General features: G+C 35.5%; 1 protein-coding gene across 3 annotated transcripts; it reads left to right on the top strand.

Moving 5' to 3' along the window:
• Positions 1-8,651: 8,651 nt before the first annotated feature.
• LOC125681507 (uncharacterized) lies at positions 8,652-17,639 on the top strand. Of its 3 annotated transcripts, XM_048921655.2 has the most exons (4): positions 8,759-8,955; positions 9,331-9,385; positions 15,052-15,096; positions 15,677-17,639. In XM_048921655.2, the coding sequence occupies exon 4, from the start codon at positions 15,715-15,717 to the stop codon at positions 17,221-17,223; it is 1,509 nt and encodes a 502-aa protein (XP_048777612.2). In that variant the 5' UTR covers positions 8,759-8,955; positions 9,331-9,385; positions 15,052-15,096; positions 15,677-15,714; the 3' UTR covers positions 17,224-17,639. The 3 variants fall into 3 exon arrangements, with proteins under 3 accessions (XP_048777611.2, XP_048777612.2, XP_048777613.2); XM_048921654.2 differs by lacking the exon at positions 9,331-9,385 and having other exon boundaries at positions 8,652-8,955; XM_048921656.2 differs by lacking the exons at positions 8,759-8,955; positions 9,331-9,385 and adding an exon at positions 12,980-13,137.
• The last annotated feature ends 472 nt before the right edge of the window (positions 17,640-18,111 follow it).

The following is an 18,111-nucleotide window of genomic DNA, read 5'->3' as shown; positions in this document are numbered from 1 at the left end:
AGATCATATTGTACGTGAACATGTATACAATAGTAGAAACATTGGATATAGATCATATTGTACGTGAACATGTATACAATAGTAGAAACATTGGATATAGATCATATTGTACGTGAACATGTATACAATAGTAGAAACATTGGATATAGATCATATTGTACGTGAACATGTATACAATAGTAGAAACATTGGATATAGATCATATTGTACGTGAACATGTATACAATAGTAGAAACAATGGATATAGATCATATTGTACGTGAACATGTATACAATAGTAGAAACATTGGATATAGATCATATTGTACGTGAACATGTATACAATAGTAGAAACAATGGACATAGATCATATTGTACGTGAACATGTATACAATAGTAGAAACATTGGATATAGATCATATTGTACGTGAACTTTTCAAATAACTAGTTGTCCTTTATGTTCTTTATCTGAAGTTTAAGAGAACATTTGTCCCTTTATCATTTGACGATAGGCGTAAATGTGTAACACATGTGATGTACTCGGAATATCTAGTTTACTACATAAATATACATGTATGTCCCTCACCTTGATAAATGAGTGCACAAAAGTATAGGTTTCGTAGGCAGTCAGAAAACATTAACTCGGATAAAAGAAATATAACTCAATATGAAACAACCTAATACACTTTTTAAATCAGAGTTATCTCGCTTTGGCCTATTTTAGAATAAGCACTATCTTTGTAACAATCTCGACTCAGAGTTGTCGTTCCTTGCTCTCACTTACACCTCTGTTAAGGTAGACCTATACTCGGCCTTAAATGGACTCAATCATGAAAAAATTGCCTTTATAAGATAGATATATATTCCAGTAATAGATAAACATTGAAAAATATATATGCCAACATGCTAATTTCATTGTCATTGCTTCTCAAAAGTAAGTACCCTATCCACATATAATCAACATTAATGAAAATGTATTCCTCCTTCTTATTTTTCTTAATAATTAGAACTTAGAACTATTTTATAAAATATCGGAAAAATGTAGGAGAAGCAACTATTTGAAAAAAAATTTCCATTACAATATATTCTTCATGTACATGTACCTATATATAGGCCTGGTGCAATAGAACTACCCAATATCCATGTTTCAACCCAAATCAATGCTTCTTGTATCACAAAGACTTGACATCTGCTCAATATTTATTTACTTACGTATATTTTTGTAACTGAAGTCAAAACCATACTTTATTTGAGCATACGTGCCATTTTACAAAAATCTTGTAAAACCCTTGAGACGTTGACAGAGGTGTAAGGAACGATAACTCTGGGTAGAGATTGCCTTTGTAAATGTTCTTTGTCACAGATTGAAGCATCCTCACAAGTCAAGGTTTTGAGTGTGGAGAGTATGTAATCACAAAACCTTGACTTGTGAGGATGAGATTGAAGATGAGTTTAATTTTATTCTGATCTGCCCATTTTATGTTGAAGTTAGGAAAATATACATAAAGAAATATTACCAACCCCTTTGCTTTCAAACTAGTCAGTAGAACACCCCACCCCCTCATTTTTCGACTCCGACTTCTATGCTTGTTTTACCTTTTTCAGATCGGAAAGTTCTACTCAACACTCGCAATTAAAAGGATGGACTCGTCTCATTTGTTGAAAGTGTTGATACGTGATATTTTGTGTGTAACAGCATTTAAGTCGCGGGTCTTTTTTCTGTGGGTGTCAAGGTTATTTCAAGGTCATATCAATACCGAAGGACTTTGAGAGCAAACATGAATTGTATGTAATTGTGATTCATTATATAGAGTCTGTCGTAATTGGCAGTCATGCATGAACATAGTCTGTCTGTTTGCAAAACAGAACTAATAAACACTGGCAAATTCAATTCCTCAGATAAATTTAGATTTTTGCCTATTGATCGCTATTTCTGTCATACTTCTTTTAAAGGTTTTCATATAGCAATACCGATGTAACGAGATAATTAATGTACAAAGATATATGATAAAGTTGGGGCATCAGATAAAAAGACAAACAAAAAAGAGCGAGAAAATCTCATGCATATTTACAATCCTCTGTTACTCTTGTCAGTTACACGACTTGTTCCCCCAGTTTTAAAGAAAGAAAAATCTTGCTGTAATTTTGTTCTACTGGATACCGAAATTAGTACTTTCAAAATATTCTAAATAAAGAAAATAGAGTGAGTTGACTACGCCGCTGATTTCATTAAAAATATAGTCCCCTGTAATTTTAGTTCCCTATTAAATGTTACAACTGTTAATAGTATGACCCCATGACCTACATGTTTCATATATAAAGGAAAACATGCACATATTGATAATATCATGCAATTTGTCAAAATGTAAGCATTGGGAAAATCTTTGGGACTACTTTTACACATTGAAGAATGAATAAAAGCCATTTATTAAATAATTAGGCAATTTTCATACACCAAATTCATAATGAAGATTCTTGGTGATCGTCTTAAAACATATTCAGTAAGATATTTGAAGAAAAAGTAACGTATAACAATAATTCGGCGAACATCAATATCAGACATCGCGGGACATATGTGCCGGACTACAATCACACCCACCCCTATATTTTTTGAGCAAATATATACACCATTTCAACTCGTTGAATGGAGATTCACATTTATAAATAATCTATTTACTCAATATCTCATAGGAATTAATTCTGAATTACTCTCTTCGTGCACATCACTGATTTAACTACAATGTTCACGCAAGGTTACATGTATGTGCAATAACCGGAAGTACGTTTATCCAACGCTAAGTTTATTTATCCAAAATGGATGGTATACAGTGTACGTATTACACCGCATGTAAGATAAACAACTAAATAGTATAATTTGAATATCAAACTAATGGCAATGCATACAAAATCAATACTTAATTATTCCTATTCTTTGCGTCATGCTCGCCTTTATCAGAGAAAACAAATCTCGCCACACCGAGTGATACGACGTCATTATGAATGACATATTTATGTTCCCCAAACCGAGTTTGGGAATGTTTTGTTTTTACTCTTTTTCTTCTTATATATAGATATATATAAAACACTAAAAAGAACAACGACACGAACAACAGTGAATTGTCAAATTTTCGGGACAACCTGTCCCTTAATTCCCCAGGACGATAAAATACCTCCATAGAAAAGAAAACTAAATAGAAAAGGAAACGAAAACTACAACTAAACTACAAAAGCTGACACAAACAAAACGTCTACGTATTAAAGTTATTGAGTGTAATATGTGGCAATAGAAATGTCTTTTCCCATCGAACGGCAAGACAGATCTGAACTGATCCGTCCTACGCTGGATCAAGTCAAAAACCAACTTTGGTTTTCTTTTCTATGTAAATATTCTATCGTCACTCATTCAGTTCAAAAGGTGCAAAAAGATTGGACAATATTACTGCCTTTGCTGCGGATCTTCACCGGAAAACTACTAACTTGACGAGAAAATGAATAAATTATCGATATAAAACAACTGAAATATAGTATACATGTACCTATATAATGATTAATAAAGGAGTTTTTGAACTTATATGGTGAAATTGGCATTGGTTGGGTGTGAAAATTCGCTGTCAAGTTCACAAATTTTCAATCGAGCAATATTCCTATTGCTGCTATTCGTCATTTTTGCAGCGTGGAGACATTTGTGGTGGTGAATACTCATGATTACTGCGCCATTAATAAATGTGTTTATGAATTCTCTACTCCAAATAACAAACTCCTTGCTGGATAAATTCAGTTGTTTATCAAAATGGATTTTTGTTTTAAAAAATTGCAATCTTTCTGTCTAGGCCTTCCTTTTTTATACGATAGAAGCGATGTAAGAGCAATAAAACTTTTGTTTTTTAATAAACAAAAAGGACCATTATCATACATTATCAGCCACTGGTTTTCAGATTAAGAAATATGTTTCGATGTATTTGTTTTCCTTTCCTCTTTACATTCAAAATCACTTCAAAGCTTTACACGAAACCAATTCACTCATTTCAAAGCATCAAATCATTTCAAACAAGAGCATTCATAGACTGTCCATACATCAGCAGAGATTAAGTCAAATTCCTCCCACTTCTAACAATTTTTTAATCGACCGTCGCATCTTCTCCAAAATCTAAATTTTTATCATTAATATTACGTTTCTTGGCTATTTGCGTGGATTTCGTCAAGAATGGTAACTCCAAAAATTCATAGATGTGTTCTTCTATCCATAGGTGTCATAGGAGGGGATGAGGGTCAGGGAGGTAGGAACCTCCATTAGGTCACCGGGGTGTCCAGGAAAACGCCTGCAGGGATCCCAAGTGGATGTGCCGATATATATTGTATTTGTGTGTGTGTGTGTGTGTGTGTGTGCATGTGTGTGTGTGTGTGTGTGTGTGTGTGTGTGTGTGTGATTCAATTATACTTTCAAAACACCATTAATGATACAATATCCACTAATGACATTGAATTGCATTAGAGATCAACATTTTGATAATTAATGACAAAATTTAATCATTAACGAACAACACTAACGACAATTAATGATACAATTTCAGATTTCAATGAATGGTCAAAATCCACGTCCACTAATGATTTGAAATAATAGAAAGGCACCATGACCACAAATGATAAACATTTTGATATTGCATTAGCAGATGGATTTGCAACCATTAATGATATAAATACATGTATTTATGACAAAATAAAACTGTTTTGATATAAAGGATCTTTTTCTTTGTTTGTCCTATTAGTACAAAGTACTATTATATATGTGTTCAGTACATGCGTAGATAACTTCTGAATTGTAAATGAAGAGGTACAATATCAAATTAAAATTGGCAATACTCTACCCAAACAAAACTAAACACAACCAAACAATCTAAAGAAAACAAACAAAGGAGAGAATTGTTCACATACAAAATGTGTGCATCAACGCCAAGTCCATGTTATCTCAATCTTTTATTACATAAACATTTCCCACATCTTTTTTCTTAATATTTGACATGAAGGCAATGTTTTAATAACCAGCAAAGAGAAAGATTGATTGATTGTATCTTGTTTAACGTCCCTCTCGAGAATATTTCACTCATATGGAGACGTCACCACTGCCGGTGATTTAGGCCTATACTCGGCTCTTACGGCCTTTGAGCAGGGAGGGATCTCTGCTGTGACACGGGGCCTCGGTTTTTGCGGTCTCATCCGAAGGACCGCCCCATTTTGTCGCCTCTTACGACAAGCAAGGGGTACTGAGGACCTATTCTAACCCGGATTCCCACGGGATGCAAAGAGAGAGAGGGGGGGGGGGGGGAGATAAATTGGTCTATGAAAATGTGTATCGGTACTCCAGGCACTTGTTTCTGTACAAAACACGAATCATGACATCCCTATACGAAGAAATATTTACATTTCCAATGCTTTTGCTTCGATATCTTTTCCAATTGGAATGATTTAAGGAATTAATTTATTATTTTTTCGTTGGATGGAGGAATTCCACGAAAAAAAAAAAGGACAGAAAACTGCACCATTGCGCGTAGCTGACATTTTTGTAGCAGTTTTCAGCTGAGAGGTTCTGAGATTATTTGTAGTTCCTAAAACTCAAAATATAATTCAACGACGCTGACTTTGTCTAAGATTTTCGCATTGGTGATTTTTACCCGTCTAAAGGTGTCTTTATGATTTAACTGACCTCTATCAATTTGTACACTACGAATATGCCTAATGACATTAACCTTCGTGAATATTGAAATTATGTTTCACATACATGAAAGGTGAAGATAAAGAACTGTGATCAATCTCAATAACCAATACAAAATAGGTAGTTGGGCAAACACGGACCCCTGGATATACCAGAAGTGGGATCAGGTGCCTAGGAGGAGTAAGCATCCCCTGTCGACCGGTCACACCCGCCGTGAGTCCTTTATCATAATCAGGTAAACGGAGTTATCCGTAGACAAAATCAGTGTGCCAAGTACGGTCTAACAAGCGGTATGAAACACGTCAGACAGCAATTGACCCAATGGTAGGTTGTATTGTCAAATTGGATTGTTATAACGACCATAGAATTTGCGAAATGCTGACTTTGAAACGAGACTGTTGAAACTCCTACACCATCAACTACATATGCTATGCTCACTGGGAATCTCCACAGATAGAAGAATGAATTCATTTTTGTGATAATAATACACCGAGTTTAGCCCCTGTGGTTTACATGCTATTGAAAATGGTGACAGGGAATGCAGTCCTAAACCCTCACAAAAGATATTAAAAACATGCATCCTTTCAAATTGTCAATATCATAGGCGTAGCTTGGGTTCGAATATTACCGAGGCAGGGGGTCTGACGCTATCGACATTTTAACAACGTAAAAGGTGGGTTTAGCTGCCTCGGTTGCCTCAATGGAAGCTACGCCACTGAATATATTAGGAATGGTTGTATCCTACGTTATACTTTCATAGAATGGTTGTATCCTACGTTATACTTTCATAGAATGGTTGTATCCTACGTTATACTTTCATAGAATGGTTGTATCCTACGTTATACTTTCATAGAATGGTTGTATCCAGTTATATTTTAAGTATCATTAATAAACTTCTTAATCGCAAAGTTTTCTTCCTGACGTTTATGGTATACATATGTAATGATGTTGTCTTATCACTGATGTAATTGAATTTTAGGTGGGTTTTTCTGTTTTCTAAACCTATGAAGAAAACGAACGACATGCAGGGAATGATTTACACGAAATTTTCTAACTGTGTTGAAGTGTTTGAGCAAGTGGTAGGGGGTCTGACTGAATGCTACATATCATTTGAACCAGAATTCATTGCGTCACCTGATAGACTTTATAATTCTTAAGAATTATCTGTATAAAGAAAACTTATCTGTATAAAGAAAACTATGGTCCACTTTCTAACCCCTCCTCACGGACATCTACACTTTCTAACCCTTCCTCACGGACATCTACACTCTCAGCAGTAAATTGCCGTAAGGGTTGGTTGTACTCTGCGTTAAAAACACGGTTGTATTCGGCGTAGGAATGGTTATATCCAAATGACGTTTGGCCACGGTGATTAAAGGCTTTTGTATTGGAGTCGAGGTTTATAAGCACGCAATCTTGTACTTTTAGTTCGTTAGACAATTGTTATAGTGTAGCATACCTCTTACACAGATAACCTCTCTGCACCAATGATGTAGTATCCATATACATTGTACTCCTGGCCTCAAAGTGTTTTCAGTGATGCATTACCTTTTCAGAAGTAAGTAGACCAATTTCACCACTGTCAACATCTGTGTTCAGTACATCATTCAGATTTTAAAAATATCTCGTTATATAATGAAATTAAACTTTTTTATTCAAACAATATCATTTTAAAAGAGCATTAAAAAGTTTTTATCAAGAGAACTGGAACCAGGGCCCAGCGTGCACCGACGAATGTAATGACCAATTTTTAGGTAAGAATTTGGTGAGTATTTTCATGCAGAACCACGCTACCCTAGAGATATAAGCAAACAGAATCTTAGACAGATTTCACATTCTACCCTAGAGATATAAGCAAACAGAATCTTAGATAGATTTCACATTCTATGGATTGGACTGACTCACCTATATATGATAATCTATCTGAAATATGAAATTTATGCAAGAGTCATGAAAGTTCAACGTTATTGATAACTTCAAGATTAATTCCCAAAACCCGTTTTTAATATAACTAAATTGAATTTAGATTCACTCCGTTCATCTTTACGTGTTAATAACTCGAAATCTGTAAAGCCGGCAAAATTGAAATAAAAAAATTGACACCCCATGTGCCCTGTTTTTCATTTATCAATATCAAATGAATCAAAGGATATCCTCATAAACTGTACAAAAGCCAGGCTGGTGTCAGACATCCCGGGTTAAGTAAACGTTTTATAAACTACTCTGGTCGGGATTTAGATCTCTTTCGGTGAATTCCCATTTAAGAGCTCTATTGACTCGGTTTGTTTGACAGATGTGTTTATTTGTAAATAAGATCTAGATACATATCCTATCCCCACGTACCCATGCTATTTATCAAAAATATATGCACTCTTAGAACCGATTCCAAATTGGCACAGCAAGAACCATATTGACAGGACGGAGATAGCACACGTTAGTCAACTAGTGTAGCTATTTTAAAGTCAGGACCATTAATGTATTATCAAAGGTTTCAAATCGGGCCAGATAGTGTTATAAAACATTTCATATTGACAAATAAGTGGTTTGAAAACATCAACAAGTATTTGCCAACTTCACAGTTAAATCACAAATGTAACCTTTTAAGTTTTGCATTAAATCAATCTGATAACCCAGTTAAGAAGGGGGGTATTCCTCTTTTTTTTTTATACCCGGGTCAGAAACACCATAAATTAGATATGGGTATATATATTCGAAAATAACAATGGGAAATTCGAACCGAGTCAATATCTATATTTTGTAGGTGGAATAAAAACAGTACCATCCAGCGTATAGAAATTAGCCAAGTCATTCCAGATTAAGAGATACGAGCCTATTGATTTAATAAGGACAAATAAATATAAACAAATACTATTTTTCTGCCTGTTGGGCTTTATGAAGTTCTTATCATCGTCAGCAAAGTGCCAGAATCGGTGCCCATTCATCACTGCTAATTTTATAAATGGCATGTCGACTCCCTCTTTTATCGTGAGACTGTATTTTTGTCGGAACATAATCGATGTTTAAATAACCTTTTATCAGAGACTCAGGAACTAATCAACATGACTTCATAATGAGTGGGGCAAGCTGAGTGTGCGTGTATTGTTCGCTATGCCTCTCACATGCCTTTAAATAACGACCAGTGGGGGCTGGTTTGGTCCAATCGCAGTTTGTGCTTATTTTGACTTATCAGGAAATATAAAGTCTCCCCGACACCGCTCACCTCTTACTTACAGTGTACCATTAGACACAGGGATTCCGGAACTGAGGTTAGTCCAATTTCTTGTACTGTTTTTTCAAGTTGGGTATGGCAATTTTCAAAATATGGCTTGCCATACGCATAAAATCTAAAGATGAAAAATGGTTTCATTAATTTTATTTTTAAACTCAAACTTTTAAAATAAATTATTTGCAAAGTGCATATCTTAAATTAATCGTTTAAAAAAAACCACACACGCCAATATCTGGGTGTTTTTTTTCTTTTATCAAAGGACTTCTGTTCTGAAATACATATATTTATGGTTATGTAGCACAAGAATACCATGTATATACAAGACATTGTAAACTATTCAAAAGAATTGATTGTTCTCAAAATATGCTTTAAAATGCGTGAAAAATGAATATAAGTTATTTCATCCCTTCAGATGCTGCACCTATGTGTATGTGCATTCGAATGGTCTTCGAAGAAGACGTTTTAAGGTTTGAAAGGAACTATATAATATTTAAAAAAAAAACACGTTCAAATTAATAACAGTCTTGCAGTCTCTTTGTTCCGTATGGTTACAATACTATGCACACCTTTGATAATCATGAAACATGTTTTCAATTTGTCGTTTAACCAAGCACCTTAATAATTCTCCGATACCGGTGTCTTTGATCAAATTGGCTTAATAATTTCTGGAATCGATACTGTCTATAAAAACAATGTTGCAAATCAAGTTTATTAGCTTATAATGTCCTTCCAGTTTTATCCCGAGTGTTTCATTACAAACACATTGAATATTTTCATACAATACGCTTGCACCATAGTAACCCAGGTGCGACAGGGGTTATAGTCGAACAGCGACAAAATACTAGTGTTACAATTCTCTATACATGAAGCTAATTATTGCATAACATTATTTTGTGTTTGTGCATGTGCCAAATGGCTACCCTAATCTTCAGCTTCTACAATGTACATGTATAATCGCATTTCAGTTTCAATAAAAAACGAACATAACGAAAATCATCCACTGGAACTGCAAATGGAAAAAAAAAATTGAATGGGAGATTAATCAAAACCTACTTTTTTAACGAAAAGAAATTTTATAAAAAGAAGTCAATGAAATGTAAAGTGAGCTCTATGATGGTAAGTACAATAACTGTTTGTGTGTGGGTATTTATTTCCTTATAATTTATAAAAGTACAAAGGCAGTGGTTAAAAGTTCAGCAGATCTGGTTGTGAAGGGTTGGTTGATCGCCGCTGATTTTATCGCATGCCTGATCGGCACGAAGAGACCCTTCTAAACTAATTGTACTTGTACGTACTTCATTTCAAAAAATATATCGACAAGTGCAAAATTACTGTACAAATATAGAGATAGACATATCGTTTCCCAAAATAGTCATAATATATATGGACAACCATAGACATAAATCGACCTCTACAGAAATGAAAACGCAACATTTACTGATATCATAAATACTTTCTCTTAAAGTTGAAGTGCTACATGTATATAAAAAAGATAAGGATTAAAAGAAAATGAAAAACGTTACACCCTCCCCCCTAAAAAAAATCCCATCTGTACAGATCCCGGGTGCGGACGCGAGTATTTTGATGTGGTGGAGTGCTCCATCTGACACAAACATGTAAAAGCGATTTTGATGTCTAATTAAACATGCTCCCGAAATTTACGACAGATTTGTAGAAAATCATATATATATATATATATATATATATATATATATATATATATAATGAATATAATGATAAGAGATTTGTTAAGAATTTAAATAATACCGGTATACCAAAATGCAGTTGGTCTTGTCCATAATGCCTAAAAGGGATGACACAGTTTCGATTTTGATCGATAAGGAAACATATCTTTGTATTGTAAAAGCGCCATTTTATAACATGAGACACAGAAAACATTTTCTGCCCTGCATGTACGCGTACATATTAATAAAACAGCATTGTTTGTTTTGCAAATGTTGCTGGTCTTGCGAGAAATCCGACATTCCATAAAATAATATCATGGATTATCTTTCCTTTTCACTTTTTTCATTGACCTTTAATGACCTCTACTGAGACATAAGTTAGAATAAAGCAACAAACAAAACAAAATTCATATATCTTGAAAGTTTGAGGATATCTGAAACTTTTTAATTTTTGATAAGTGATGTTCTTACGCGGAACCAAGGATTTTTGTGAAATTGCTCTATGATTCTGAGTATTTTTTCACGGCCTGTTATTGTCACTGATTTTTTTTTTTATACATTATTTTGAATTAATTTTTTTATCGTAACAATTATAAAAAGTTTTAAACATGGACCCTTAATCGAATCTGTATGGTTCTATCACGTAATTTGGAACTCTTGGATTGCTTAGAGTATTTCGATTTACCTCCATTCATTAATTTCATGCATTAAGAATTTACATATGACGCGATGTGATATTGTTCGTAGCAAAAAAGCATTTTTACTTATAAGATTCTAATTGTTTTGAAAATTATACGAATTTGGTGCATATATCTGAGTCGCAACTAACCTTCCAAATGTTTACGATTATACTAAAGATTTAATGAAAGAATTTGTATTGTATGTATATCTGGGACTACAAGGTCTCGAAACGATAAATATTGAAAGAATACACTTAAACTTTTAAATACTAGTAAAGTTATTGAACAGCTGTAAACATGAGCTGTATTTAGCACAGGGGTTAAGCTCGTTTTGGGCCCGAACTCTGTGATACCATCTATATTTATGGTATCAGAGTTTGGGCCCAAAATGGGCTTAGCCCCTGTGGTATTTAGGAAAACTCAAGTAAAGAGTAAGAACTAAATGTAGTATAGCTGGCAATCAAACTTCTTGACCTGAGACACATACTCGTGCCCACCGCCTATACTCCTGTAAATAGCCGACCACTTCCTATACTCATGTAAATAGCCCGCCAGACCACCTCCTATACCCCTGTCAATAGCCGACCATCCCCTATACTCATGTCAATAACCGACCACCTCCTATACCCCTGTCAATAGCCGACCATCCCCTATACTCATGTCAATAGCCGACCACTTCCTATACCCCTGTAAATAACCGACCACCCCATATACCCCTGTCATTAGTCGACCACCCCCTATACCCCTGTCATTAGCCGACCACCCCCTATACCACTGTCATTAGCCGACCACCCCCTATACCTTTGTCATTAGCCGACCACCCCCTATACCTTTGTCATTTGCCGACCACCCCGTATACTCTTGTCATAAGCCGGACATCCCCGTACCACTGCCATTAACCACGCGCCGGATGCCTGCGGTCTTGCCATGCACTGTTCACATTGTTGGTCGTTCAAGTTTCCCCGCGGAATTTGACAGCTGCGTGAATGCTCGAGTCACGTTACCAGAGGTTTTACTCCAGCGCGACACTCTAAGACAGTAAAGGGGCACCTGACCTTCAATGTTCATCGAGAAGGATACGCCATACTCGCTGTTTGTTTGTCATATGCTAGTACTTTATTCAGGGGACAAACCTCTGCCAAAAAGTTGTTTGAAATGTACATGTTCCTGGACATCTACATGCAAAAACAATGTTGATAGCTATTGTGGAGGTTTGGGTCAGAGTTTACGCGTATCTGAGATCTTTAAAGTGCCGCCAGATTTCAATCCCATGTTCTAGATCACCGATAATCGAAACAAATAGAAACAGATTCCGGTGATTTAGATGTGAAGCTCTGACGCACGTTCTGTAATGTTATATTAGGATCGTATTGCACTGTTTACAAAATATCTTAGATGCTCATTATCCAAACAAGTTTCAATGTCACATAAACTCTACACATAATTCATCAGAATGCAAATGGTGCTTTTTAAAAGGAAGTTCAATATATACAATAGAGTTTTTTTTATATTTTTATTTCTAATGCAAATCATGGATTTAAAATCTAAATACTACCAAAAAAATTTCTTTTAACCATTTCTGAACATTTTTTTCGATAATAGACGTATATAACTGTAATATTTTAAACTTTATTGGAATTCTCTAGCAGGGTAAATTAAATAATAAAAGCCTGCCAGACTTCAAAGAACAGGAGGCGGGACAGAGACTTCGCCGGACTAATACTGTCCCCCGTGGCCCTCACCAGTAGTGTTGTAGCTGTCTGGGAAAATTAGGATACACCAGAGATCTACAGATCCACCTATTGTTTTAAAAGTCCTTCCAATTACGGTGCTACTTTGATATGCTTGATTCAGGTGACTGCATATTTTTGCATCGCAGCTTCAAGATTTTAATGTCAAAGGCTTCTTACGCATTTCCCACCACAATTGTGTCAAGACATGCCTTTCTACGTTTATTAAATCCTCATTCAAACTGAAAATTCACAATTTCAACAATGTTCGCCTGTTTACGTAGCCATGTATCGTTTTCAGTCCCGTTCATTTCCATGTTGATATGGTCTATATTGAATACAGCAATGTCTATATATTAGCTATTTTCTTACATTTTCCCCCAATATAAGTGATTTCAGTTCGGTTAAGAAAAAAGGTTTAAAGAGGTTTGAATATCATATTCATTTAAAGGTTCTGATAAATATATAAGATACCAGAATTTTTAAATATTTAACACTCTTAACTTCTTTTTTTTTTTTTTTTTTTTTTACGTCTAGAAGAGTATTTTCCCCTTCTCATTTCAAATTAATCATTTGTGTAGACCTAAAATAACAAAGACTGAAAACTAGTTTTGAAAACATGCATAGATAAAACAAATTCATCAAAGAGGTTGCCATGAATTGATTTTTTTTTATTATTATAAGAGGTGGATCTGTAGCTCTCTGGCGTATCCTAATTTTTTTTTTCCAAGAGAGCTACCAATCTGCAATTAATTTCATTCTTAAGACGCCTAATGATATATTATCTAAAAGTCATTCGTTTTCTGACCGTGCGCAGGAAGTTTTGCACTACGTTTTGTAATATTGATTAAATCTTTTCAAGATTTGGAATTTGTAAACCTTTTCAATCACTCGAGGAGATTTTAAGAAAGCATCATATAGGATTTTAAAGGAGAATGTATAAGTTGGAAGTTCTTTTGGCCATTAAGCATTCAAATGGCCAGCACTGAAACTATATCATTGAGAGAAAAAAGAAAGAAGGAATCGCAGTAGAATATTGATAACTTTCAGATTCCTCGTCTGATGGTTTGAGTCAACAAGCAAGACATGTTTTAATCAATTACACTTCAAAGGATTAAGGTCATAAAAGATCCGGACCAAATATTTCGTCCTTTTCTGTCACAAATGATTGATATTTGTAAAAATCAAGTCAAAAGTGAATTCTTTCGAAAATCAAAAGTTTTCCCAGGGTGTTTTGTGTTATCAAAATTAGAAAATTGTTATAGATCGCTTTGGAGCCATAGTAGAGTCTGACGTTTTGAAATACGATTTTCGAAGTACTGAAAGTGCCATAAAAAGATCGCGACGTCAATCATGAACAAACGCTTGCGTGTGTCGACCATTCCCCTGCACTGACGTACGATGAAAACTTCTGATTTATACACGGATATCTGCACAAATACATATACATAGGTTTACAACCTGTTAAGCGAGCCATGTTTATTTGTTCACAGATTTGGATGTGGTCAGTGACACCGGAATGGGGGGTTTAATACTCTAAAACTAATCAAAATGATAGTCATAGATCATTCTGCATTACCTCCCCCCAACCAACAGGTTTTTTTAATACCCAACAGCAGACTCATTTCTTTTTTTCATTGATTCTGTCCTACGCAAGAAAAAGTAGAAGCGTCATTTCCCATTGAAGGCTTGATCTTTCGGATGATTAGTGGTACAACTGAATGTGCTCCGTATTACGCAAGAATGGTTTACGTAAATTACATTACCATTTCACCACAAGTAGCAGTCGGATGTTAGGTCTTACATTTGCAAACTCATTAAATAATGTACCAAAAATATGATACCCCTCCCTATCCCAAAGGGCCGTCACTTCAGGAAAAGATCTTTCAGTGTTAAAAAAAGATGGAAAAAAAGGAAAGTGTTCCGGTAGTTTGAATGAAGTTAAGAGTTTTAATTCCATTAGATGTGTTTATGTCAAAACTCACCTATATCAACTGTTAACCGTTTAAACTAACGTTACTCTAATGTTTTGTTTCAGATGAATTTTCCTCCGACCTCATAAACAGCCAGAGAAAATCACCAGGTAGATTTCGCACTTTTATTTTCAAAGAACATAACAATGGCAACATATTGTTGCATACATTTCATTGACTATATCTTTAATTGAATGTTTTAAAGATGCGTTTTATTGTTTAGGGGTTATTTCCGCCGAAATGCATAAAAGAAAACCATTAAGCTTTTATAAATTTAATGTTCTTGCAATCAAGTTCTATTTCAGTCTGCATCGCATCCGTGTAACACTATGGTCTTTGCCTTGTCTGAAAGAACTAGATTTATTTGTCGGTTGTTGGATAATGTCGACAACTGCCGATTAAATGTGCAAATATTTGACTTTTATTTTATGTGTACAAGTGTACCGTCGACTTAGCGTTACAGCTCTTTCAGAGAAATTTCAATCAGAGTCACATTTAGAATTTAGTCTGTAGAACACCTTAAACATTTAATTATAATATTTGGGGAAGAAGTTTACTCAGCTTGGCATAATGTCAATGGTAGAAGGACTTGACACGAGTTTCTATGAACTTTTCAAAATATGTTTTGTATTGTAAATAGATAAACACATGTTCTGTTAAATAACATGCTGTCTTGCTTCATCTTCACAGAATTTTGAGGAAAAGTTTAGAAAAAAAAGAAGAAAGAAATGCTATCAATGAAGACAAACAGAGAAATGGATATATACAAAAGGCAATATAAATCTCAGGAATTTGCACGTGAGCTCAACAAGCGAGAGCAGCGACGCCTCGACCAAGAGGTCGGTGGGAGGGGTGGGATAGAGGCCGAGTACAGGTTCAACTTGGACAAGGTTAACCAGGAACGCAAGGAGATAGAAAAGGAACTGAACAAAATTCGCGGCGGCGTACACAAGCAGCTCGGCCATCATGCTACTTTATCAAGCGACAAGAAATTCTACCATCCCAAATTCAAGGACTTTGGGATGAAAGACACGAGCGGCAGGAGTCCAAGATTGCAAAGAAAGGCGCTCACAGACAGCAACTCACGTGAAAGAGAATCGAGTCCAATGGACGCCGAGATGCTTATTGAGTATCTTCAGAATTTCAATAAAGAGCATGCGCAAGAACATAATGCTATTCTTGATGGGATCAAAGGTTCAGGTCGCTTCAATCAAAATAAATATAATGATCTTCCACATGTGCAAATAAATCCATTGATAATATCAGATCAGTCAGAGGTTAGTGAAGCGGAAAACGCAAATGACTCTGAAGAACAGAAGCAATATATACAAACATTAAGTGACAGTCAGCCACAGGGCACTCTATCTAACGGCCAGGCTGGTACGAAAGAAATATTCCTACAAATCGAGAACAGAAGCGAAAGTGGAGAAACAACGAATATGAGTTCGCCGCGGCATAACGCAGCCAGGCGTTTGTCGGCAGACAAAGGGAATCACGTAACGCCAGGAGCAAGTTCTCCAAGACACAGCCCGACCAGACGACTTTCTAGTGACCAAGGAAAACACGTTAATTCTGTAGCCAACGATACTGTTTATGGACACCCAAGACACAGCCCGACCAGACGACTTTCAAGTGACCAAGGAAAACACGTTATTTCTGTAGCCAACGATGCTGTTCATGGACACCCAAGACACAGCCCGACCAGACGACTTTCAAGTGACCAAGGAAAACACGTCAATTCTGTCGCCAACGATGCTGTTCATGGACACCCAAGACACAGCCCGACCAGACGACTTTCTAGTGACCAAGGAAAACACGTCAATTCTGTCGCCAACGAAGCTGTTCATGGACACCCAAGACACAGCCCGACCAGACGACTTTCTATGGATAAAGGAGTACACGCATCGCCCATTCATATCGATGACGAGCCGACAGAGCAATGGAAAGAGGTTACAGAGATTGAAAATGAAAATGTTTTGAAAGAAGTTGAAACAGAAGATGTGAAAATACGACCCATTGTTCCATTGGAATATGTTGAAGTGGAACAAAAACCGAGCAAACTAGCTATCGGCCCAGAATCTTTTAACCCAGACGGATCATTGAAAACTATGTATACGGCACCATCGTTTGAATCGTCTTGGGAGGAAGCGAAAAAAGCTAGATATATTAGAACCCGGGAACCTTTGGATAGGGATAGACAGTTGAGTGCTAATGAAATATTTGACAAAACTTCATAAACTGTTGGAATTGAAGCCCGTAGATGTACAGCCTAGTCTTTGTGATTTTATTTGTTCTTAATTTAAATTTCGTAACTCTACTATCAAATTGACTTACTGAATATAATGTTATCGGAATACCTGATCAATCAGATTGGATGTTATTATATATTATGAGTACTCCATTTTACGATTGAATACGTTCAATGATTCATTTTGAACTGGTTCCATAATTTGATGCATAAATATGTCATTGTGAGAATTTTTGGATCCTAGAGCAGAAGACTGCCACCTATCTTACAATAATAAGGTGGTCTGTGTCTTCCGTTACGATGTAAGCTTAACAATTTAATGTTCATGGACAGAGAGAAATAAAACATGGAAAGTGTTAATTGATTTTTTTGATGATGCTTGAATAAATCTTATACGTCAACCAGTTATTTCTTATATCATGTATTTTAGATTACACCACCATAAATACAACTATTTCGATAAACAACTGAAAAACATAGACAGTAAAAGTACAGATATCATGTCGCTGTCTGTCCCTCTGACCCACAACTTAATTTCTCTTCCACGCCATTTAAAGAGTGTACCAGTATTGTCTCACTAAAGTTTTGGAACAGTGCATGATAATGATTCCACCAGGCATGAGGAAACCAAAAACAAAATTGTTTCAAATTTTAATCCCAAATGAAATTTTAACACCCTTCACTTTATTTTTGTCGCAGCTGACGGCCAGGGAATATGAAACCAATTACATCGAAACTACAAAGTAATGTAACGATATTCAATGGAGTACAATTTCCTAATGCAGACTCACCAAGGCTGAAACACACAGCAAATACGGTTAATTTACATGTTTTCGGACTAATGTGTCTCATTAAATGCTGCATCATACATGGTTTA

Source organism: Ostrea edulis, chromosome 2 (assembly GCF_947568905.1).
Source record: "Ostrea edulis chromosome 2, xbOstEdul1.1, whole genome shotgun sequence".
In the NCBI taxonomy this organism is placed as follows: Eukaryota; Metazoa; Mollusca; class Bivalvia; order Ostreida; family Ostreidae; genus Ostrea; species Ostrea edulis.
This window is presented reverse-complemented; position numbering and strand designations above follow the sequence as displayed.

Coding starts and splice junctions, on each gene's coding strand:
- LOC125681507 (XM_048921654.2), top strand. CDS start 15,715: ATGCTATCAATGAAGACAAACAGAGAAATGGATATATACAAAAGGCAA.